The 26,613-nt window shown below is 40.6% G+C and overlaps 1 protein-coding gene across 1 annotated transcript in view; it reads left to right on the top strand.

Annotated features, from left to right (window-relative positions):
- The window catches only part of GTPBP10 (GTP binding protein 10), a 904,437-nt gene that overhangs the window by 656,834 nt on the left and 220,990 nt on the right, over nt 1–26,613 (top strand). Inside the window, exon 9 of the mRNA XM_044067527.1 lies at nt 25,576–25,699. Coding sequence (XP_043923462.1) covers nt 25,576–25,699 — 124 coding nt within the window. The remainder of the gene's footprint in view (nt 1–25,575; nt 25,700–26,613) is intronic.

Below are 26,613 nucleotides of genomic sequence, written 5' to 3'. Positions count from 1 at the left end.
GTTCCTGCTTCCTTACAACAAGAGTATATCCAGATTTTGCATCGTGGTCCCCCAGGACCCACATCAACTTAGAGAAGAGCCAGAGAGTTAGTGCTTTGGCCTTCCTTACCAAACAAAATTGATGTACTTTCTTCTTATTCAGTATGCCATAGTACTGGACTGCATTTGCAAAGAGAATCACTTCCGCCAAGTCCAGTTCCTGAACTGCCTTGGTCAATCGTTGCAACCGATATATTTGAGTGGAACAATCAACACTATTTGGTTTTGGTAGACTCCTATTCGAATTGGTTTAAGATTGATCTACTACCCAACCTAACTTCCACTGCTGTTATTAATAAGTTGAAACATCATTTCTCAGTTCTTGGTAGTCCACACAAAGTTCTTTCTGACAGTGGTACTCAATTGAATAGCCAGTTGTTTCAGAAATTTGCAAAAGAATGGGACTTTATACATGTCACTAGTAGTCCTGAATATCTTCAGTCCAGTGGTCTAGCTGAATGTGCAGTACTGAGTGCAAAGCAATTACTTGAAAGGAAAAGCGTGACAATACTAATGTGTTCTTGAATCTACTTAATCTCAGAAATGTACCCTGTGATGATATTCTTGGTTCACCTGCTCAAAGACTACTTTCCAGGCAAATTAGAACTACGCTACCCTTTAATTCCAGTCTGTTGAAGCCTAAACCTGAGAACAATAAAACCATCAAAGCTCAGTTATTTAAGCAGAGTAATATCCAACAGTCTAGTTATAACCAATTGTGCAGATTACTTTGTCCGTTCATAGGTTCATAGGTTCATAGATTTATACTAGGCTATCTGCCCTAAGGCATTTATAAGCCTAGCCCAAATTATTGTGGCTTACGCCACCCCTTATATGAAAAAATACTGTGCCCATTAGTTTGTTGTGCCTCTGTCCAGCAGTGACACAGAGATGATTCCTGGGGTAAACCTACGATCTCCCATCCACAGGTCTAGATTTCTCTTGAACAGAGTCAGCGAGGTGCTCTGCCTCAGATGGACCGGGATTTTATTCCACAGCATAGGGAGTCTCTGAGTGATAAATCTATCCCTCCAGCACGTCCTATTTATATCCGTGCTAAGGTTTAAGTCACTTGCTCTAGTGGTTTTGGTGGATTTGGATTTTTTGAGGTGGAGCATGTCCATTAATTCCGGGTTGGACATGGCCTTGTATGTCAGGCACATGTCACCTCTGAGCAGACGGTATGCGACTGAATAGAGCTGGAGTTTCTTCAATCTGGCAGCATATGACAGATTTTGGAGTCCCTTTATCCTTTTGGTGAGGAACTTTTGGGGTCTCTCCAATTGCTGCAGATGTCGGGTGAGATACATCCCAAATGGGGCATTGTACTCGATCATTGGTCTGATAAGTGAAGAGTACAGGGGAACAATGACCTCACTAGATCTGGATGTGAATCCTTCATGATCAGGTGGGCAATGTAGAAGGTCTTTCTAACCACTTTAGCAATGTGAGTGTCAAAAGAAAGGCCACTGTCAACCTGGGTCCCCAGGTCCCTGATAACCTCTTCTGTGCTTAGTGGATTGCCACCTATATGGTAGCTTGGGGTTACCTTGTTTTTCCCGAAGGGTATGACTATACATTTTTTGGCGTTTAACTTCAGGCCATGGCTCTGGCACCAGCTATCTGTTTCCGTGAGTCCCTTCTTAAGGATATCCGTGTCCGATGCACTTTACACTATGGCCCAGTTTGCAGTCGCCTGCAAACTTTGTCAGCCAAAGTCCTCCCATGTTGGCCTGTACTTCTGAGAAGTAGATGCCAAACAATAGGGGGCCAAGGACCGAGCCCTGTGGGACACCACTTGTGACTGGCTTGGAGTCTGACACAGCGCCAGCAACTCTAACCCTGTGGGTTCTGTCCTTAAGCCAGTTTGCAACCCATCTTGTGACATATGGGTTTACATTTAAGCTGGTAAGTTTTTCTACAATACCCGAGTGGGGTATTGTGTCGAAAGCCTTGCAAGGTCAAGGTAGGCTGTATGGACTGCCTTTCCTCATCAATGGCCTTGGTGACTGTTTCAAGAAGTCGACCAAGTTCAAAAGGCATGATCTTCCCTTGACAAAGCCAAACTGGGTCGGGTCCAATGTCTGCAAGTCCCCTATATCTTTGTTTATGAGCTCCATTATGATCCTCTCCATAGCTTTGCAGACTAGACTTGTTAAGCTTATGGGGCGGTAATTACCAGGGTCCGTGAGGCGCCACCTTTGTGGAGTGGGACCACAGTTGCCGTCGCCACTCCTTGGGCACGTATCCTGTGGTAAGGCTGAGATTAAACAGCTGCCTTATGTGCGGGTTTAATTCCTCATTTAGCTCGTGTAGCACACAGCCGGGGACACCATCCGGTCCCATTGATGCTGTGTTTTTAGCTTTAGAGAGAGCAGCTTTCACCTGCGCATTTGAGATGTCCGGGAGGCTACACTCGGCTGGGATAGTTATCTCTCCTTTAGGGGAGAGGGGTGAAGTTTGCACTGAACCTGTCTGCCAGTATGTTGGCAATGTCTGTGGGTTCAGTGATTTTTGTATCATTTTGGACTAATTCTGAGCATATCTGGGAGTTTCCACCCAGGTTCCTAACATAGCTGAAAAAGGCCTTATGATTGTCCTTTGAATCCATGGCAATTTTTCTCTCAAAATTGGCCTTAGTTGATTTTATGAGTGCTCGTATTTTTTTACTAATAATGATCAGGGGTGACTTCCCTTTTATGGATTTTGTTCTATCATGTAATAGCTTTCTCCTCATATTGTAAAGTTTGTTAATGGCTGGGGTCCACCAGACTGGACGTTTGCCCTTTGTGGAAAGAGTCTTGGTTTTATTTGGGATTGCCTGATCCATGCAGTCCTGGAGGTGTTCATAGAAGGCATTTGTAAGGGCTTCCAGCTTGGGTTGTGGTTTCCTCTGGCTCAGGGGCCTTGAAGGATACCACACCAGTCTTGAGTAGTGTGAAGTTTGCTTTAGAGATGTTCTTCACTATGGTCTTTTTTGCTTGGGGTGGGGGCGGGATGTGGATTTCCAGTGAGATTAGTTTATGATCAGATCTCACCAATGAGGGATATACTTCCGGTGTGGAGCATTTTGTCCCCATGTTTGTGACAATGAGATCTAGTATATTTTCTCCTCTCGTGGGAACAGTGACTAGCTGTTCCATGGCATTTGAATTTATGAACTCCAGGAACCGTTGGGCTAGAAAGTTAGGGCTTGAGTAATGTTCCCAGTCTATATTCGGTAGTTGAAGTCACCCAATATGATGGTGTTTGGAGATACATTTATACCCTCCAGTGTCTTCAGGAAGGCTGTGTGGGGTTCCTGAGTTTGAGAGGGTGGCCTGTAGCATGCTACAATTAGTAGAGCAGTTTTGCCTATGGTTAGTTGCACCTGGATGGTTTCCGAGCTTAGTGCGTTGCCACCAACCTGGAGGTATGAGTATCCTTTATGAATATGGATACACCCTCCTTTTGTGGTGTGGTCCGGGTTTTGGGGCCGGAACGCATGATATGAGGTAAAACCTAATAGTGCCGGGGTGCTCTCAGGAGCCTTGAACCAGGTTTCAGTTACAGCACAGACATCGATGTTCTCCATACTGAGAAGGGCCTCGAGTGCGTGCATTTTGAGATTTAGACTTCTGGCATTGAGCAGCATTACCCTCAGTTTCTTCCCATTTTTGTTTTCTAGGGTGGTAGGTTTAGAATTTGAGCCTTGCCTAAAAAGGCACTATGGGGTGGCAAGAGCCTTAGCCAATATCCGGAATCCCAGGGGTGACAGGTGCAAGCCGTCCCTTGCGAAGCAGCGTGGCTTGTCAAGCATGTCATCCCAGGCAGACAGACACTGGATCCCCTTTGAATGACACCAGACATTAAGCCAATTGTTAAAGCTGATCATCTTGTCTCTATATTGTGGCATCATTCTTGGTGAAGGAAGGATACTGCTCAGGGTTAGGGTCATACCTGCCTGGGCTACATAATCAGAGAGCTCCTCTATGTCTCTTTTCATGTAGTCCAGGGAGGTACGTCTCAGGTCATTCACACCAGCATGGACAATGACTGTGTCATATTTGTACTTGCCGTGGAGTGACCCGAGTGCTTGTGTTATGTGGCGGATTCTAGCGCCCGATAGGCAGCTTACTGTGACCCTCTCCTTGTTCAGCCTGGTGAGTGGGACGTCAGTGTGTCTGACTATGGAGTCACCTATGACAAGTATGTTTGGTGTTGTATTTGGCCTTAAGGGCTGTGACTGCTTTGCACACTGCTTTTGTGGTTTATGTGTTGCTTGTGGGGTGTCTTGAGGTAGCAGTTGTTTGGGTGTCTGCTTTGGAGGCCTCTGCTGTTTAGGTAAATTTTACTCAGAGCCTCGAGTATGTCTTTGTGTGTTTATGTGTTTGATTCAGTGGAGTGGTAGCATTATGTGAGGCTGGTTTTGTGGTGTGTGTAGTTGCCTTCTCCTCCTGTCTGGTCTTGCCAGTCCTGAGTTGAGAGAGCTCAGCCTCCAGTTTGGCTAAATAGCTGCATCTCTCGCAAGTATTTGTGTTATGTGGGAGGAGGAGAGGGTTGTCTGTGTACATGAGGCAGTTATAACATTGCCTCAAGATTCCCAGATTCACCAGCTGGACCGGAGAGGAGATTGACAACTGACCTTTGGACATGCTAGAATAATATTGGGAAATCCTTAATTGAAAACAAGGGCCAGTGGGGAGTGAGGGTGTAGTGCTTTTAATTTTTAGTGCTGACTTATATAATTGCTTTAGTGAGCAAGTGCCAGGTAACTTGAGTGCAATGTGTTACAAGTAACTAAATGCAAAAACGACAAACAGTAACTTTCTTTCAAGTGAAACAAGGAAATAAGTACAGTAAGCAATGCAGATATCACTAGTGATCCACAGAAGCGCTGAGAAGTTGCGTATTAGGTGGAATTAGCTTCCAGGGAAATAACAAGCAAACAAACAACAAGCATATAAACAAAGCTAGATTCAGTAGGCCTGGATCTAGTCTATGCTAGAGCAAACAAGGTGAACCAATTTCAGTAAGATACAGTTCAAATATTCAGGCACTATAAACCTATAACCAGAAAATTCCCATTTCAGAAGGGCAGAGTCCAGCCTCTTCTCCCACAAGAGTGCAGACCACGAACCTTCTTAATGTAAAATAACTGGCCTGAAGCCCAAGTGCCTAAACCAGAACTAATACACTTGGACACTGGGCTCTCAATCAGCAGTTCCCAACTTAGAAGGATGAAAGCTACCTGTCCTGCCACCACAGTGCTTGCCACAAACCTTCCTAATGTAAAACAACTGGTCTGAAGCCCAAGTGCTTAATCCAAAAGACTTGAATGATAGCAACACTTTAATCAAGTTACAACCAAGCAGTAATAAATACCATTGAATACTTTAGAGAATGTCTGGATTAGTGCTCAAGTTACACAAACAAAGCTAGATCCAGCAGGCCCGAATCCAGTCTATGCCACAGCAAACAAGGCGCACCAACTTCAGTAAGAAACAGTTCAGATATGCATGCACTATAAGCCTTCAACCAGAAATTCCCAGCTCAGAAGGGCAGAGCCAGGGAAGGAGAGATGGTAAGAATCCAGGTAACAAAAGGTTTTGATCGAATAGGACAGATTACAGGTATCTGTGCCGAACCAAGATCTTACAAGGTAGACTCCGAAGGTGTGGAATTTAGGAGGAGGCGTAGACATCTTTTTCCTGTACCAGAATCACTATCACAACATTGTTTCTGTGATGCAGATTTCAAATCTAAGAGTGAATGTGTTCAAAATTCTGATTCCATTCCAGAAAATGATCAGAACATTCCACAGGTCAAACATTTTGCAGAGACAGTTCCAGTTGCCAAGTCTCATTCACTGTTTTATATCACACGATATGGACGAGTATCAAAGGCTAGTGTGAAATATGCAGCAACATGGACTTGATGGTATATATCTGTTTATTTAGCATTGTTTAATGCATGACAAAAAATGACTTGTGGTTTCTGCATGCCAGTAGACTCATAGCAGCATATGATCTATTTCTCAAAGAGGGAGGATGTAGATCGGCGTGAAAGTGATGTGCGATATATCTTTAAGAAGTGTGTCAATGCTTTGCGTGCATATATAAAATCCCAGACACGTGCACTCCGTGGGGTCGTTTTGTAAGAGCAGTCACAGTGATAGCATGCATGAATGCAGCAGTTAATTTGTATATAAAGTCAGTAACCTTAAGTAATTATTTGTATAAAATAAAGCTTTTAGAACCGAACCCACGAAGACTCTTTTATTGTATCCAAAATGGGAGACCGACACTGTTAGACATTTTTTAATTTTTTTGCATTCAATTTCTTTTTCAAAAGTTTCCACATTCGTTCTGCAGACTTTCTAGTGAACACATCATTGCAATAAGTTTTACATAGTGACTATTTTGTTTCTGTATAATCTGTCATTAATCGTCTGTGCATTGGTTTAGATTTCAGTTTGGCAGAATTGTCTAGCAATAAATTAACCTTTATAACCCCATGATCATTGCACATCAACAGCAGTAAAACTTGATATGAAGTAACAGTAATTTCTTTAGGAACACAAATAATGTCTAAAATGTTCAGTTCCTTGGTAGGCTTTTTTACAGTCTGAAGCAACTGTTGTTCCTGAACATGTGTTGTGAATAATTCCCTTACTAGTGTTGTTGAATTAATATTATTCCAATCAGTTTCTGGTAAATGTAAGTCCCCAGCCACTATTATTTTCCCTCATGTGTTTCATGTAAGAAATGTATGAATTTCCTCTAGGTCATCAGCACTTGACTTTGGTGGTGTATACACTCCAACAATTGATATATGTTTCAGGGTTGTCTTTATTGTCACAGTTGAATGATCATTAGCATTGGTGTTATCATTGAACATGTAATAATCACAGGTCTCATAACTATCTTTAATCCCTATCATAACACATCCTTATGATTTTTTGTTAGCATGTCTGTTATAAAAAATACATTTATACCCTGACAGTAGTAGTTTCCAGTCATTGTTCTTTAACCACTCTTCACAAATAATAACATTAGTCTTGTGGAAACATAACAAATTTTCCAATAAAAAAACATTATTATTAGTGCTCCTAGCATTAACAAACATCACAGATGCATCAAATGTTGCTTTCTGGGAACTGTTAAATTTTTGACCTGGCAAAAATCCTGGATTTGTTTGTGAAATACTGCAAAATATCTGCAGCAAAAATTCTCTTCCCTGATCTTGACAAGCGCACACCATCCTGTCTGAACATGCGAGCCCAAAATCAGGCTCCGATTCTCTACATGTTTCCATTTATTAAAACGGGACATGTTTTTTCATTTATGTGTTTACCCAAAAAATCTTTTCAGTCATGGTGACTTGACTCTTGTGAAAAATACGTACTAACACCTGTACAATCTATGCTAGCTAAGAGGGTTGTAAGTTCCCTACTAACAGTGATAGAGTCCTTGCAGATGAGATCATTTGTACCAACATGAATAAAGCCAGATCTGTATATCATTACATAGGCGTTCTAAGGCCTGTATCACATCCTCTATTTTTACTCAAGGCAAGCATAGCACTATACTGTGTTCATTCTTTTCTCTACAAATGTAAATATCAGTTCCTCTAATAACTGGATCTCCAATTACAAGAATATCTTTTCTGACAAGATCTGAAGTTGTTACAAAGGAATGATCTTCACCACCATTAGTCTTATTAATCCCATTGTTTTCATTGCTTATTATGTTTGCAAACATGCAGTTCTCATCCATCTGGTTTTATATATTCACAGCTTGAGCCATGTTGTCAACATCTGTCTTTCTCCTCTTTGTTCTTACAGTAATGTTTTTCAGTCCTTCCACATTCATTTTTGATTTCTTCCTTTTCACCTGCTTTTTGCTTCTTTTTTTTTTACCTTCCCTTTTAGAAAAAAATATGCCTTTTCTGTAGACTGAAGGTGTTATCATTCCCTGTAATCCGTGTGTTACATAATAAAGCAGTGTCCTTTTTAGTATGTATTCTTTTTGCTTTACAGACATTTTTCAGTTTCTTTTTCTTCCTTGTTATTTGTTGTGAATTTAATCCTTTTTTATTTTTTTCCCTATACACTCTGAATTCTCAGATTATATATGTGTGTGTGTATATATATATATATATATATATATATATATATGTGTGTGTGTGTGTGTGTATGTAGGTATATGTGTATAAATCATAGTACATATATATATATATAGAGAGAGAGAAAGAGAAAGAGGAAGAAAGATACACACACACACACACACACACACACACACACACACACACACGTATATGCAAATGGGGGTTGCAGTCTGTTTGATGGAAAGGCTTAGTTATAATTATTGTCAGGTTTGTTATCTGTGTAGGTGGAAGCTTGTATTATTGGTGTTTTTTGTGTTTAATTGTTATAATGTGTAGTGAGGGGATGCATTGTGTGGAAAGTAAATGCAGGCTGTGAGATGCATAGTGAAACAGGAATTCTTAACACTCTGTCCCAGGCTGCACTTAGCCTAAGGTAAAATGTGGTCTCAAGTCAGTTATATGATATGTTCATCATTCTCACTGCTGCAGTAGTCTTTGTCTTTTTGGGTTGTATCCTGACCAGGATGCAACAACTGTCCAGATTCCAAAAGCTCCAGCACCAACCCACACCTACACTCTGACTGATGATTGTGATACCCTTTGGAGAGAAATCGGCATTCTTGAGTGTAGACAACTTTACTACTTTCTTGCTGCATTGAGAGGAAGCAGCTGCTCTGGGCTTTACAGGCGCAGCAGTCCGATTCAAGCTTCATTTCTGGCAGGTAAGTCCCCACAGGGAAGTCCTTCCACATAGAAATGATTGCCCTTTTAAGAAAATATTAAGTTATATATGTGAACTAAAAGTGGTACTTCCCCTTAAAGAAAAACTGTACATTTTCTGTATCGGAATTTTCCTGTCAGGGACTGCTATTTTCAGAATTGGGCTTAATTTTGATTATCGGTGGTTAATTTTTGGAAAAAATGTACTGCTTTTGCAAATTGTTATATGTATGAGTAAATTTTAAGGATTGAGAAGCATTTTGCAGGGCAGGATTTTTTTTATGTTGAATGTGTGTGTTCATTTCATGATAACTTATCATTGCACTTCAGAAAAGGAAGTTTGAGCTCTGACATGGATTTTTATGTATTGTTTGTGTTATTACATTTGAAAGAGAACTATCTGGAGAAATGCAAATGTGTGCTACTTGGCAAGATTTGTCTTACAGCTTACCTTCCAGCAGACTCATTCCAGTAGCACTTGCCGACAGGCTTCTTCCAAGGCTACAGAATGGATACTTGGGTTGTGTTGGCTCTTTTCTTGCCATACCTAAAAAGAAAGAGCAACACAATATCGAGTCCTTGCCACTACTGCCATCTCAGTTCATGTGTCAGCTGTTGGTGGATGACTTTGTATGTTCCTCAGACCACACACCTATTGATCCATGGTGCCTCTGTTTTAGTCCCTTCAGGTACCATGGACTGATTTTCAACCAAATGCCCTATCTGAGTATGGGAGAACCATCTCTTTTGGGTCTGGGAGATGCTCCAGGATGATGTTCTCAGGATGGTCAGGGAAAGAGATGTCTTGCCAATGTTGAAGTGCCATCTTCTAGTTGATCTTCTTCCAGAGAGGTCCCCACAAAGAAAAAAAACAAAAGGGAAGACATTGCTCATCCAAGTACTTGGTGTCTATCTGAAATATGATTTCCTTACCTTAACCAGGATTTTATAGCAGTCTGTTAGTCCTGGAACTCAGAAATACTTACCTTTAAATCAAGCGAGGAAGGGGGAAAAGGCTTCTACTCCTGAATGTTTCTGGTTCAAAAAAATTGTTTCATGTTGACCAGTTCTCAGTCTTTCATTTCACAAACTGTGAAAATGCCAAAATTCAGTTATTTGTTTTGAGTTTTATGGTAACATTAGATCCAAAATATGCTTGTCACATCCCCATAGCTACAGGCTTTAGGAAAATTCTCAGATTGTTTGTGTCTGGGTCACATTATAAGTTACAAAATAAAATTAACAGTACACACTCCTGCCAAAGGTGGCTTAAAAACAAGATGTGAGCACAACAGAAAAGCTGAGAAAAAGCCATAAAACGTCCTAAAACACTTCTTTATTACAAAAGGATGAGTGTTTTCGCTTCATCAGATCCATATAAAAAAACAACTCAAGTAAAACACTTATACAAGTTAAAATCACATATAATTAAAAAAAATCAAGTTCACCATCTACTAATTAAAGCTGGCCTTAATACCTTGGAACTTTGTGCTTGCAGGGCTATAATCAATTTCACTTCCAACTTTTCCAAGTAATTGTTCACATTACCTCTTCTCATACCAGGTTTAACCAGTTGTAAAACTCTAAAATGGAAAACATTATGCTCTGTTTTAGCCATATGTACTGCCAAAGCATTTGTAAGGACTTTGTTTCTGATATTCCCAAGACGTTCCAAAATCCTTTCCTTAAACTTACGCATCGTCTTGCCCACATAAAAACTTTGACACTCCGTGCAAGTTGCTAAATAGACCAGACAATTACTATTGCATGTGGCAGACAACCTAGGGACAAATTGTTTCCTAGTAATGGGGTGAATAAACACTTGTTCTCTGACTATAAAAGTACATGCTTTGCATTTACCACAAGGCAGAGTTCCTAGTCTTGGCAAAGAATCAGTCACTGCAATCTTAGGGCCATAGCATAGCATCCTTTTCAAATTCTTCTTATTTCTAAAAATAAAACTCAGACAAGACACAATCACTTCACTGGTGGCTTCATCTGCTAGTAGTATAGGCCTTTTTTTCCTAATAATATCACAAAAGTCAGAAATATTACTAGAATAGGTAAATAGGTGTTTTACTTTGAGTTGCTTTTTATACGGATCTGATGAAGCGGTAACCCCGCGAAAGCACTCATCCTTTTGTAATAAAGAAGTGTTTTAGGACGTTTTTTGGCTTTTTCTCAGCTTTGTTGGTGTGCTCACATCTTGTTTTTAAGCCTCACATTATAAGTTCTCTGCATTACCCTTTAGGTTCTCTACAGCTTCAGAGATGGTCACGTAGAGTCTTTCTGTATTGGTAGCTCATTGCAGACTGCAAAGCTTTCACATATATCCTTATTTAGATGACGTACTTATCTTTGCAGAGTTTTTACCAGATGCCAGGAGTCCTTATTGAGGGTTTCTTATTTCCTTACAAATCTGGGGTTCCACCGTTCCAGATAAATGTTCAAAAATCCTTAACTCTGTCACACAGGATTGTGTTTCTTGGCTGCCTTCTAGACACTTATCTCAAAAGTCTTTCCTTACCAAGGAATAGGTGGATTTTTGTCTGAAAACTATCCTGAGCTCTTCCAGTCAGTCTCCGACTTCAGCCATTGAATAGCTCACGATCTTGAGGTTCATGGCTTCTGTTCTTCTCATGATTTCTATTGCTAAGTTGCACATGAGGAAAATTCAGTGACTTTCAAAAAAAACACATGAACCCAACATTCACTTCTTCTGAAATTTCAGATTCCAGGTCTGGGCTTTGTCAAAGAGGAACTGCACTGATGGAGAAGGTGAATGTCTCAGAGTACACTTCTTCCCTTTTCTCTTCCTGTCCCAAATCAATCTGCAACTACAGATGCCTCAGATTTTGCTTGGAGAGTATTTTCTGAGGAGGCAAAGATGCAAGGCCTGTAGAACTCTTCAGAGAGACCAAAGCACCTGAATGCAGGGAGATGTTAACTGTGATCAATGCTATAAAAATCTCTTCAGCATCTGTGATTTTCAGGACCTCTGCAAGTGATTACAGTCAACACCACAGTGATGTGGTATATATCTTACCCTCTGTGCAAGCTATCTGTGGTGGTTTCAGCTCTTCAGCATTGTGTAAATCTCCTTGCATCTTGCATTCCATCAGAGCAAAATGTAGTGGCAGACAAGTTGAAAAAGAGCTGGATAGACCCTCTTGAATGGAAATTGAATGATGGAGTCTTCCAGGAACTGATCCAGTTGTGGTAAAAACATTGAATAGATCTGTTCACCTCCTTTCAGAACAAACAATTAAACAAATTCTGTAGCAGTACTCTTTGCAGGCAAGCTTGGAAGATGGATGCAGTCTTATTCCCATAGTTGAGGATGTTCCTTTCTGCATTTCCACCCTTTCCACTGATTTCCAGGGTCATTCTGAAGTTGGCAGATTGAGTACCATTTAGGGAACTTTCCACACAGAAAGTGTAATTATTTTTCATAGGTTCATAGGTGTGTACTAGGCTAATGGCCCTGGAGCCTTTTCAAGCCTAGCCCATAGGATTACCCTGGCAACGTGCCACCCGACCTTACTTTCCAGTGCCTCTGTCAAGTAGAGCCACTGGAGTAATCCCTGGGGTGAATTTTCTATTTCCCATCCACTCATTAAGATTTCTCTTGAAGAGGGCCAGTGAGGTGCTTTGTTTGACATGTATGGGAAGTCTGTTCCATGGCATGGGCAGTCTCTGGGTTATGAACCTGTCCCTCCAGCACATTCTGTTGACTGTGGTAATGAGGTTGAGGTCTCTGGAGCATGTGGTGCAGAGGGATTGGGATTTCTTTAGATGTAGCATTTCTAACAGAGCAGGGTCAAACATGGCTTTATAAGTCAAGCAGAGTTTGCCTCTAAGAAGGTGATATGAGACAGAGAATAGTTGGAGTTTTTTGAGTCTGTCCATATAGGACAAGTGTTTAAGGCCTAGGATCCTCTTTGTGAGGTACATTTGCAGCCTCTCCAGTTGTTGCAGGTGTCTGATGAGGTACATGACAAATGGGCCATTGTACTCGATGATTGGCCTAATGAGGGAAGAGTAGAGGGGAGACAATGACCTCTTTCTTCTTGGATGCAAAACCCTTAGTAATGGGATGTGCCACATAGAAGGACTTTCTGACCACAGTGACAGAAAGGTTGCTGTCAACCTGTTTTCCCAGATCTCTTACAACGCCTTCTGTGTTCAGTGGACTACCATCGATGTGGTAGTTCATGGGAAATGGGTTTTTCCCAAAGGGGATGATGACACATGTTTTGGCATTGAGCTTAAGGCCATGGTTCTGACACCAGTCGTTGGTCTCAGTGAGGCCTTTCTGTAGGATGTCAACTTGAAATCGTCTGCGAACTTTGTCAGCCAGAGTCCCTTTGTTTTGGACTGGACTTCTGAGAAGTAGATACCAAACAGGAGAGGACCCAGGACCGATCCCTGTGGGACTCCACTTGTGACTGATCGGCAGTCTGGCTTGGAGTCAGCTACTTTCACACTGTGGGTTCTATCTATGAGCCAGTTTGCAACCCACCTAGTGATATAGGGATTGATGCAGGGCGTCTTCAAGTTGTTTCAGACAGTATCACAATCATATGGTACATCCACAAGCAAGGGGGAACCAGGTCGTACCCCTCTTTGCAGATTATTCATGTTAGCTTGGTATGTAGCTTCACAGCACAATCCCATTGTACAGGTATCCTACATTCTATCAGTGCAAACCTGTGTGGCAGACATGCTGAGCAGGACAAGGGCAGACTCTCATAAATTATCAGGGGGTCTTCCAAGATTTCATCCATCTGTGGGGATTTGCTCAAGAAGACCAATTTGCCTCCTCTCTGAACAGTCAGCTGGCAAAAGCTTGCTCCAGGACTGCATGCAAGAGGGCCTGGAAGACAGATGCCTTTTCCTTGGACAGGAACGTTTTTGTATGCTTTTCCACTGATAGCCAAGGTACTTGAGGATTCAGAATGAATGCCCCCAAGATCATTGCAGTGAATTCCTTCTGACTTAGGAAGCCATGATTTTTTCTTCTTTTTTGAAGTGGCCTGGAGCAATAAGCTTCCTAACAAACTGGATCAACTCCTACAAGAATGGGAGTGTGTGATACAAGCCAACCACAGTCAGTTTATTGACTGCCTAGATGATAGGGTCTTAGTTCTCTTTAGGCAACTGTTTTCTGAGGACGTGCAGCAGGTAATAACAGAGGCAAGAAAGTCTGCTACTAGCAAAGCAGTTAATGGAGAAGGTTTTCTGTTTGCTGCCAACAACTTTAAGGGATAATTGTTCTCTGGTTTTACAATACTTGTGTGAGTCGCTATCTTAGAGCATTTCTTACTCCTCCATCAGGTTTCATTTATCGATCATTGTAACATGTCTGCCTATGGATCCTCCTCTTTCAATGCATTCTCATGTCAAAATGTTTTTGAAAGGGGTTTTATATAAGAGGTCGGTTGCCCCTCCTTGGGATCATAATTTTGTTTTAGAGACGTAAGTACTTGCTCCATTTGAACCAGCTAACCTGACTGACTTAAAGTTCTTAATATAGAAAACTGTTTTATTAATTGCTGTGACCTCTGCATGAAGGGTATCTGAGTTATAAGCTCTTATGGTGAGTCAGTCTTGTCTCATTTTTCACAGAGACAGAGTTTCATTGAGAACTAATACTTCTTTTACGCCTAAAGTGGTATTAGAGTTTACTTTAAGCCAAACTCTCTATCTCCCCATTTTCTTTCCTGAACCTAAAATGAGGGATGTCCACAGACAACTGAGTTACTATCTTGACAGAGCAAAATATTTCAAATCTTCAGATCAGTTGTTCTTTTTTTGTGAAGGGAAGAAGAACGGACAACATGTGTCAAAACAGATTTTTTCCAAATGGTTGTCTCAGGTTATTACCTTCTGTTATTCTCACCACAACAAAACTATTCCAGGCATGGTCAAGTGCCACTCTACCAGGTTCTTAGCCTCATCTATGGCTTTTTGGAAATGGTTGAATTCTAGAAGTTTTCTAGAAGCAGCAACTTGGTCCTCTGCGCATACTTTTACAAGTCACTGCAAGCTTGATTCCATTTCTAGGTCTAGGTCAGGCTTTATTAAGGACCATTTGCCAGGGGCTCCTGGACCCTTTCCCTTCCACCTCCCAAATGCAGTTACTAGGGTCTTCTTCTTATTTCGGCTTTTCCCGGTTAGGGGTCATCACAGCTGATGACCTGTCCACTCATGATTGGCAGTGGAGTTTTACGGTGTCGAGTTGCCAGCCCGGCACCCAACCTTCCACAGAAGGCACACACACACACCTAGGGCCAATTTAGAGTGGCCAATCCACCTACAGCATGTCTTTGGGATGTGGGAGGAAACCAGAGCACATAGAAGAAACCCACGTGACCACAGGGAGGACATGCAGACTCCGCACAGAAGGCACCCCAGCCGAGAATCGAACCAGAGAACCTCTTGCTGTGAGGCGGCAACACTAACCGCTGCACCACCGCGACCGCCCCAAATGCAATTACTAGGGTAATCTACCAAAATAGCTTAAGCTACTGCAGCATTGATCAGAATGCTGAACATAATTACAGTTGTGTAAGTAAACTTACCATAACAATAGATGTTATGATCACTGCTGCAGTAGCCACTCCCACTCTCCATCCCATTGTTTTTTTTTGTTTTGTTTTTTGGGGGGGGTGATGCCAGGTTGTAGATGTGGACATTTATTTTTTGTGGTTCCTAGCAATGTCCTTTCAGGGCTTAGTCTCCTTCACTTTGTTGACATAAGAGCTCTGAAGGGCTTGGCACCCAAACCAGTCTTTTTAGTCATCTCAGCTGTATTTGACTAATGGTTTGGGTGAGTGGAAGGTGCACCAAAGCTTTGGAAGCTGGCCGGTTGTTATATCCTTAGCAGGATGTAATAAGTAAGGCTACCGCAGCAGTAATCATTCAGACATCAACTGTTATGGTAAGTTTACTTGCACAGCTGTACTGTTCTCATGATTTCTTTTGCCGTCATAAACATGAGAATGATTCAGTGGTTCTGGAAAAAAAAACAATGAATCCAACACTTGCATCCTCTGAAATTTCAGTTACCAGTTTTTGACTTTGTTAAAAAAAAGAAGAAAAAAAATGCAGTGGTGGAGACTACAAATACAAGGAAATGAATATCTCCTGTTTTTCGCCTCTACCTACTAGCTGATGTCTAACAACTGATGCCTCAGATTTTGCTTAGGAAGGCACTTTCAGTGGGGGTATAAGTGCAAGGTTTGTGGGATTCCTCAAACAGACTGAAGCAAGTAAATGTCGAAGAGATTTTGGCTATGGTCCATGTCTTAAAATCTATCATGTATGGTCCCCAGGACCTCACCAACGATTACAGACAGCTTCACATTGATGTACATCAGTAAGTAAGGGGGTAGGTTGTACTCTATGTGCAAATTGGAAATGATAGCTTGAGAGATAACTCTTCAGCACTACGTTTTATCAGAGCAAAACATAGGGCAGACGAGCTGAGCAAGACCAGTACAGATGCTAACAAACTGAAATAGAATGATGGGGGTTTTATGGGTATTGATCCAGTTGTGGGGATCATGTAAATCAGATCTGTTTGCCTCCTTTTAAAACAAACAGCTGAACAGATTATGCTCCATGACTCTATGCAAACAAGCCTGGAAAATGGATACATTTTCATTCCCATGAACAAGAATGTTCCTTTTTGCATTCTCACCCTTTCCACTGATATCCAGGGTAATTCTTAAGATTCTGAAGGATAGTCCAAAATACAATTGTGGTGACCCCCTTTTAGCCCAAGCATCAATTGTCCTTTCATGTGGAACTGGCCAAAGGTAGTTACCACAAACTTCTTTACAAACTGGACCTAATCACACAAGACGGGAGTTTGATAGACCCCAGTCTCAAACATTTTCAGCTAACTGTCCGGATGAATCAATTCAAAGCCTTTTAGACACCTTTTTTCAGAGGAAGTGCAGCAGGTACTAAAGGAGTCAGGAAAGCCAGCAGCTGGAAAATCTTGTACCAGCAAGTGGAAGAGATTTTCTTGTAGATTCCTAGCCAAATACCAGGGCCCTATCCCGGTTTATATACCACTGGTGCTCAGTGACTAGCTTCTGACCTTTCATACTCCTCTACCAAAGCTATTTCAGCATGTCTGCCCATGGATCAGCCACTTTCTTCAATGTTTTTATTAAAACAGTTCAGTTTCTAAAAGGGGTGTGACACCTGAGACCACTAAGCAAACAGGTTTTACTTGGGTCTATATCAGTTCATCGAAACGTCTGAAGTTCGAACACCATATGTTCAAACTTCAAACCACGAACTGCAAAAACATCGAAGTCTTAAAACAGCGATTTTTTTTTTTTTCCCCCCAGGGAAAAAAAATTGCTGTTCCAAAAAACACACACGCAACACAAACACACCAAAACAACATCAATCCACACACATACACTCAAAATCCTACATCTAACCCTACACTAAACGGTACATACACTACTACCTATCCATTTACCTTAACCCAAACCCTAACCCTAAGGTCCGTCACTATCGCACACTCACCTGACCCGAGCCCTAACTCACCAATCCCACCCTAACACTAAAGTCTTTCACTATCGCACACCCAATTCACCCGCAGCCTAACCCTAACTCACCTAACTCGTTCCCTAACCCTAACATCCACACAATCGCACACTTACCTGAACTCGACCCATAACTTCCCACCATAGTCCTGATACTCGCAAAGCCACAGAAACGGCCCAACAAATTCTTTCCCTGGGAAAGAATTCGGTGGGCCGCGGCTTCGCGATTACCAGTGTTCGAACTTTACAGTTCGAACATCTGGTATTCGATATTCAGCCATTTCGATGGACTGATATAAACCCGATTTACCTCCCAGGGTGTTAACTTTGTGATGGAAAAGTTAAGTACATCTCCATTTGAACCTACACTTCAAACACATTTAAGGTTCATCACATGGAAAGCTGTTCTTCGCATTATGCTGATAAGAAGAGTATCTGATTTACAAGCTCTCATTGTAGATGAACCTTATCTGGTCTTCCATAAAGACAGGGTCACATTAAGATTAAATCCCTCATGTATGCCCATAGTTGTTGCAGAGTTTAGTCTGAATCAAGACATCAGTCTCCCTGTGTTCTGTCAAGACCTTCAGAACTATAAAGAAAGGGCGGTACATATTCTGGATGTGCATGGTTATCTTAGGTACCATCTTGACAGAATCTTTAAAAAAGCAGATATATTATGATGGGACAAAGAAAAGAAAAGAAAATCCAGCACATAGCAGAATATTTCAAGAGGATAGTCCTCGGCTATTGCTTTTTGTTACTGTCACCATGATACATCTATTCCACACAGTATTGAGGCACATTCTACTACAGCCCTGGCTTCTGCAATGCTACACTGGAAAGGGGTAATCTCCAGAAGCATTCCAGAGGCAGCTACATTGTCTTCAAATGGACTTCTTAGTTATGTCCATGGCTAGCTTTGCTAGGACCATTCTCCATTGGCACCTGGACCCTTATCCTTCCTCCTCCCAGGTTGGATAGGCCTTGGTAATCAAGCAGACTAGACAAAGGCGACTGCAGCATTGAGAATGTTCAACATAGTACAGTTGTTTAACTTGCACTTACCAGTAGATGTTCAAATTTCTCACTGCTGCAGTAGCTACACCCACCCACCATCCCCCTACTTCTGTATATAGTTAGTTGTTGGAATATAATGTTATCTGTTACTATTTATAACTTTTAGAGGTTTTGGAAAAGTAACTTTTCTCTCTCTCTCTCTCTCTCTCTCTGTCTTTCTGGGGAAGAAAGTCTTGAAGTTGTCTACACTCCATCCGCTGATTTCTCTTAAAGGGGCTAGCCAATCAATAGTCACAGTGCAGGTGCAAGAGGAAGCCAGAGCTTTGTGAAGTTGGCTGGTTGTTGTATCCTGGGCAAGATACAACCCAAACAGCCAAAGGCTTCTACAGCAATGTGGAATTCAAAACCTCTAATGTTATGGTAAGTGCAGTTTATAGAACTGTTGATTTTGGGGGATGAGCTTTCCCCATGTAAGAAGTGCATCTTTTCCATGTGTTTGTGCATTTCAGAGCTTGGATGTTGAGTGATTAGTGAGTTTATTATGTGTGTATGTGCTTGTGTGCATGTGTGTGTGTGTGTGTGTGTGTGTGTGTGTGTGTGTGTGTGTGTGTGTGTGCATGCACATGTTCTTGTGAATGGGATAGGTATTGAGAAGTTTACATAGTCAGTGTGTTTTCTGCATTTTTTTAGCTAAGTTGTCCGTTAGTTTTTTGTTATCTGTGTGTATGTATAGATATCTGCGTATATCTATATATAGGTGTTTACTAGCCTAAAGAACACAAGGCCCCCTTTGTAAGCGTAGCCATAGGTTCATAGGTAGGTACTAGGCTATCTGTCCGAGGGCATTTATAAGCCTAGCCAGAGTGTGTCGGCTTTCGCCGCCCCATTGATTAATTACCTGATCCTCTGTCAAGCAGAACCAATGAAGTGATTCCAGGGGTGTATTTTCTGTTACCCATCCACTCGTCAAGGTTTCTCTTGAAGAGTGTTAGTGAGGGGTTCTGCATAATGTAGTTTGGAATTTTGTTCCAAAGCATGGGGAGTCTCTGTGACAGGAATCTATCCCTCCAGCATGTTCTATTTATTGTTGTGGTGAGGTTTAGCTCACTAGAGCGTGTGGCTCGCAGTGACTTGGATTTCTTTAGGTGGAGCATGTCCATCAATTCTGAGTTGGACATGGCTTTGTAAGTCAGGCAGAGATCACCTCTGAGTAAGCGATATGCCACTGAGTACAGATGGAATTTTTTCAGTCGGGCTGCATAGGACATATGTTTGAGGCCAGTAATCCTCTTGGTCAGGTACTTTTGTGGTCTTTCCAGCTGTTGGCAGTGTCTTGTGAGGTACATCCCAAATGGGGCATTGTACTCTATGATGGCTCTGATGAGTGACAAGTAGAGGGACACTATAACCTCTTTATTTCTAGATGCGAACCCTGTAGTAATTAGATGGGCCACAAAGAAGGATTTCCTAACTACTTTGGTAATATGATTGTCAAAGGAGAGATTACTATCTACCTGGGTCCCCAGATGTCTTATTACCTCTTCTGTATTAAGGTGGCTGCCACGTATGTGGTAATTTGTGGGTGTTTTGTTTTTCCCAAACGGGATGACTATGCATTTTTTGGCATTTAGCTTTTGGCCATGACTTTGATACCATGCATCCCAAATCTCTGACAAGTTCTGATACCCTTGATAAGTATAAGCAGAGGTTTGAGAGATGAAGCATTTACAAGCAGGGGCCTGGGAGATGAAGCATTTACAGGTTGCCTATATGCAGGTATCTATATATAGATATTTAAATATAGATAGCTACACACACACACACACATATATATATATATATATATATATATATATATATGTGTGTGTGTGTAAATATATATAGATATATAACTATATCTAATATACATATATATATATATATATATATATATATATATGTATGTATGTGTGTGTGTATATATAAAATATGAGACTGTACATACACAATAACTTTGTGTGTGCATGTATATATATATATATATATATATATATATATATATATATATATATATATAAAATCATATTCCTTTTTGTGATTGCCAGTACTACTAATTCCAATCACAAAGAGTATAGTTTTCTAAAACCATTGAAAGCCAGAGCTGTAATTAGCAGTACCTTGACCAGCACAATGTGCTACCCTCTATTCCTTCACCAATAAAAAAATGATTTTGCTTACATAAACACCGGAAGCATTAAATAACCTCCATTCAAAATCTGTACGAATAGCTATAGTCCAAAGGTAGTTGCTATCTCAGAGTCATGGTTGAAAGATTCTTCTGATCCTATTCATTCAGTCTGTCCAGTCTGACATATGAATCCTTGAGGTGCTACTTGATTCTGTTCTAGCCATATCAGTGCTCCCGCTTCAAGCCCTTCAATTTTTTCTTTCCAATTTTTTCTTTCCCATAATGCCCCGCCCCAAAACACTCGGATCTCATTTGCCCCTCTTGGAAAAATATCACAGATCTTGCCAGAGAAGTGCTCCACCTCATCTGGTTAATATTTTTGTGAGAAATTCTAGTATTTCTTGACTTTAGACCACTTAGAGTCAGATTAATGTTTATATTTCTTAAAGCTTTGTGCCCTTCCTTTTGGTCTTGCACCATCTTGTCATTTCTTTCCCAGCTGTTCCATTATAGCCACTTTGCATATTAGTATATTGTCAGTTATAGTGGATTGCTAGTTATGTAAACTTACATTCTAAAGTGTAAAAACTTCAGAGATTAAGATTCTTTCTTGTAGTGTGTGTGTGTGTGTGTGTGCGTGTGTGTGTGTGTGTGTGTGTGTGTGTGTGTGTGTGTGTGTGTGTGTGTGTGTGTGTGTGTGTGTGTGTGTGTGTGTGTGTGTGTGTGTGTCTGTGTGTCTGTGTGTCTGTGTGTCTGTGTGTCTGTGTGTGTGTGTGTGTGTGTGTGTGTGTGTGTGTGTGTGTGTGTGTGTGTGTGTGTGTGTGTGTGTGTGTGCGACTTGCACTTTTTCACTCAGGATTGACCAAAAGTCTTGCTTTAAGAAGTGCTCCCAGTGTGAACATAAAATTCATCCCCCATGATTTATGCATGGTTGCTTGAGGGTGTCACCTGAATTCTGACACCAAAAGATCTGAGACTTGAATTCAGTCAAGTCCAGATCCATACGTACATTCCTACCACATATCCAGTTTGTTTGCGTGTAACTGTCCAGGACTTTCCTAAGAGAGTAGAAAAGCCTATTGCAAGACATGTGTTGTCTTGTTGGTTAATTCCTTTAGATCTTGCTACAGTACATCTGAAGAGGATGGGGGGGGGGGGTCTTCAGAGTCACGGTTTCCAAAGTCCCCTTTCCAGAAGGGACCTCAGAATCCCTGAAGGGTTACCCATCTGTCTAACTCTAGAGGCATTCAGGGGAGGCATATCCTTCTACCCTCACTCGTGGTTCATCATCACCCAGGACAGAGGGGTAAGAGGGATAGTATCCATTGGTTATTACATTCCATTTTTGGACCCCCCCCCCTCAGATGTCCATCCCAGTCAGGCAAAGGCCACTGTGTTAGAAGTTATATCTTTGTTACAGAAAAATCCATCCAAGAGGTTCCCCCTAGACCAGTGTGAGTCAGGTTTTTATTTACGTTTTTTTTGGTTCGGAAGAAAACAAAGGACCTCTGGCCCATTATGGAGCTCAGTTTCCTAAACTCTTATGTCAAACAAATATTTGCCATCTTTGAGCCATGTAAACTCACAGGCAGTATATATTCTAGACCTTTGATACTGCTGATCAGGGCACTACTCAGTCTGATAGCACCAAGCATGTGGCCCCACAAGGTTCAGTCTTTGAACCACTGTTATTCTTCCCTGAAAACTGCTCCAAGTTAATTGCATATTATGTGCAGATGATACTGTAATTACCAGGTCCAGCTCAGTGGTTAGCATTGTTGCCTCACAGCAAGAGGTTCTCTTGTTCGATTCTCAGCTGGGATGCCTTCTGTGAAGTCTCCATGTCCTTCCTGCATTTGTGTGGATTTCCTCCTGGTACTCCGTTTTTTTCCCACATTCCAAAGACATGCATCTGGAGCATTTCTCCCTGGGCCTCCACTGAAAATGGGCTCTGTCCAACTTGAATTTTCCCAGTAAACAAATAATAAAATAAATAAATAAATATAATGATCATTCTGAAGATCATTATTTTTATAACAGTACAGCTAAGCATGAATAATCTGTGTGTCAACACAAAGAAAACCTCTGTAATGCAGTTTGGCACACCCCAGAAATTACAAAAAAAAAAAAAATGTCCATTCACTTAGCATTACTAACCCCTTTGGATCTCCCCTATTTATCACCTGGTACCTAGGTATCACTATAACTCAGACCTGTCCCGTCACACTAATACTGAAACAAAAATTAAAAAAAGTTATAACCCAGTTAAAACCCTCATGTATCCAACTCTCTCACTCCCTGCTTTAAGTATATGGGCAGTAGCCATAAATGTGCTGCTCCCCAGACTGGAATATTGCCCATCAGAAATTGCTCTTCTGCCTGCCCAGGAAACTTTGATTCAATCCACTGAAAATTCTCAGATTTGTCCGTCTGGCAAGCTGTAGAAAACACCACTGCTCTACACCAAAAGCAAATAAATGGCTTCCCATCATACCTTTTACCTGTACATATTTTCACAGAATGACCAGATTTTTGCCTCATATTTTTGGCCTCTCATAAAAATTGTGGTTTTCTGGCAAATTATTGAGGTTTGAAGTTAAAATAATGACGGACATTTGAGTTTCAGACTTCATACCTTTCAGAAAATTCATGCAAATGCAAAATCTGTTCATCAATTTTTCTAAGTTTGTAAGAGCAGTGCTATAAAAAGTGTCCCTATTTTTGTGCCTTTGTCCTCCATTATTTATGGCTTTGTCCAGAGTTCTTGCTTTAAGAGGTATACTTCCCATAACTGCAAGAGCTTCTGTACCACTGAATACACTTGCCTTCAAAGTTCTGCACAGTTTTATCCATTTATCCTAAATAAACTGCAGCTCAGAAATCACAGTTACACTCTCAGAGAACATTATTCAGTTGTATAAACCACCATTCCCACTAAACATTTGCAAAGGAACATTCTTTAAAATTGCACCAGCCTCATGTAGTAAAATTCCAAGCAATATCAAGAGAGTCAAAAATGTGGGAGTATTCAAGAAAGGCCACTGGGATAATCTTTGCAAAAAGAACAAATGTAGTTTCATTAGAGATGTAGGCAAATGCTTTTACTAGGTATCTGATTCATTTTAAGTCACTCAGGCAGCAATATTGCACACTTTCTCCATAGACAATAAAACGATTCGGGGAGGTTCTTATGGGGGCTAGATTAAACTGCATGCTTGAAAACCTGTGGATTTTTCAGCACATTACCAGCCTTTAAACTTCTGTTCAGTCATAAATTTGAGAATATTCATATTCACTTTGTCACTGAGTTGCTGCAGTGTCTTCTTTGATAATGTTGTTGCAGATTACACTTGTACAAATATTTTCTGTGATTACTTATTTTATTTATTCATTTAATATTTGTTGACCGGAATAATCAATTTGGGTACATGCCCTTTTTCAGTGGATGCCCAGGGAGCGGGAGCCCCAAACAGATACAGATTGGTACAAATAAATTATACAATACAATACATAAAGTCATACAGTAATGGTGCATAATATGGAATAACAAGTTATACATAGAGATAATCACACATAGACTGAACAGTTGACTATACAAAAGATGCAATTTATTAGGTAGATAAAACTAAGAGAGCAGAAAACTTGAGAATTCTGTAGTAGAGAAATTTAGAAAGAAACAGAGGAAAGAATGAGACAAAGAGGAATAGACAAGGGATCTAGATAGTGTGCAGGAGGTAAATTAGAGGCATGAATACTTTCAATGACAGTGTTAGTGATATACATTTATGTACAGTCTTAGTAATGTATTACTATTTCAGTTGTATTGCCTTCTGTGCTTATAAACATGCATATGTTGTTATCATAATTGTATCTATGTTATTATAATACTGTTTTTTGTATTGTCTTTATCCTAGTGGGCTTTTTTATGGTTATAAAGGGTCCTTGGGCCAGTTTACTTACCCACTCTTTTAGTACTAGTAACTGGTACTTCACATTAGTGTCAGTTACTGATGTCTGCCTTGAAGACACCACTGACATATACACACACACATGCGCACACACATGCGCACACACACACACACACACACACACACACACACACACACACACACACACACACACACACACACACACACACACACACACGTGTAAAATCCAGTCATGTTGTTTCCTAGCATTTATAGTACAAATCTAGCTCAAGAATTGATGAAGCATTTTTAGCATCATGCCCATTTGTACATCATAAATGGGTTGGGAGGGTGGCCTAATGGTTAAGGTGTTTGCCTTACAAACACACGGTGCAGGGTTTGAGTCTCACAAGGGATAATTGGCTAGGCTTACAATGGCTCCCAATGGCAGTTAGCTTAGTACTAATCTATGAAAACTAAAATTCTGTTTTGTACACCATTAGCATGTAAAGTGTGATATACATTTTTACATGATTGCAAATGTTTGGTCCACTTTTAGCTTGTGGGTAGCAACAGTGCATATATCACTCCAAACTCTGCAGATTCTGTTAATGCCACAGTGCTCGTAGCACTGTTGTTAGATTGTAATGAGTAGTACTAATCTAATACAGGCCACAGGAGTGTTTCTGTTTATTTTACATGATTACAGATATTAAATGGGCACTACACTATAACATCTAGATGCCGTATTAAATTTACTTTCATAAAAAAAATAAATATGTGATCACAGGGAAACACCATAGAACAGTGCGATCCTGATTGATAGACGAGCACTGTTTTCTAATACCCAGTAGTGAGAAGGCCTGTAAAATGCATCTACAAGTAGTAGTGGTTCTGTCTTGCAGACACACTTGTAAAAGAAAGCACAGGTTTATTTTCCATGACTGTAAATCTATTATGAGTGATTTTTTTTCAACCATTCTCATACTTCCATCAGTGCCATTTCATCACTCCATTACACCATTTTGGCTTTGACCAGTGCTTATGTGTTTTTTATTGTTAGGAACTGGAGTTATACAAGAAAGACCTTCTGACAAAGCGTGCTCTTCTTGCTGTAAACAAAATGGATCTTCCAGATGCAATGAACAAGTTTAAAGAGCTTACAGAACAGTTAAATCAACCTCAAGGTAAAGTATCAGAGCTGAGTTAATGTAAATGTTTATTTTAGTTCTGACTTTTTTTCTATTTCAGTAGTAAAAACAAGCATGTTTTATTTCTGTCTTTTTGCTACTTGGTATTTCTTATGTTTAGCACTAGCCTTGTTGCAGTGATGATGAGAAGCAAAGAAAGTCATATTACTGAAATTTATTAAAAGATGTTAGGAGTGGGGAATGGCAGCAGTTTTTGTCATCTCACATTGCAGTTTTGTATTTTCATTTAGCCCCATGCATATATACCTAGTGGTATTAAAACTGCACAGTTTGCTGTGCTGTTAACCCATAGTCCCATGGCTGTTTATTTTAGCAAAAGGGAGGAGTGTTGTGGTAATGCTTCCTGTCATCTTTGCAACAGCATGAAATGCACTTCCACTCATTTCACTTCTGAAGAAAAACTATTGGCATGTTGATTTTCACCCTTGTTATATAAAGCCCCATATTTTGGGGTCATCTTTAACAGAGGAAAAGGTGAGCATGGTAGCAGTTTTAGTTTTTATGTAAAGATTAGAAAATTTAAATGCAATCTGATTTGTGAGAGAGCATTTTATTTCACTTTGTATAAATCCTGCTAACCAGTCTTAATCCACATCACTTACAGTCGATGACACTAAGAATTCCAAATTCTTCAGTGTTACCTATATGAAGTAAAAAGTTAGTGGGACAGGAAGCCATTAAAAGCTTCATGCAGACTTGTTTTTAAAGGCAAAATCAAGTGTTAACTGTCTTCATGATGCTCATCTTTGGTGGCTGCTGTCTGTCTTTGCGGCAGCTGTTAGTGTTGTTATGGTTGTCTAAGCTACTACACTTCTTTTTTTTTCTTTCTGTAACTTTTGTAGCACGTGGAAGCAGATAAAGCTTTATCTACAACAAAGAATTATTGGGTC

Source organism: Protopterus annectens, chromosome 3.part1 (assembly GCF_019279795.1).
Source record: "Protopterus annectens isolate FY-2018-M chromosome 3.part1, PAN1.0, whole genome shotgun sequence".
NCBI lineage: Eukaryota > Metazoa > Chordata > Ceratodontiformes > Protopteridae > Protopterus > Protopterus annectens.
This window is presented reverse-complemented; position numbering and strand designations above follow the sequence as displayed.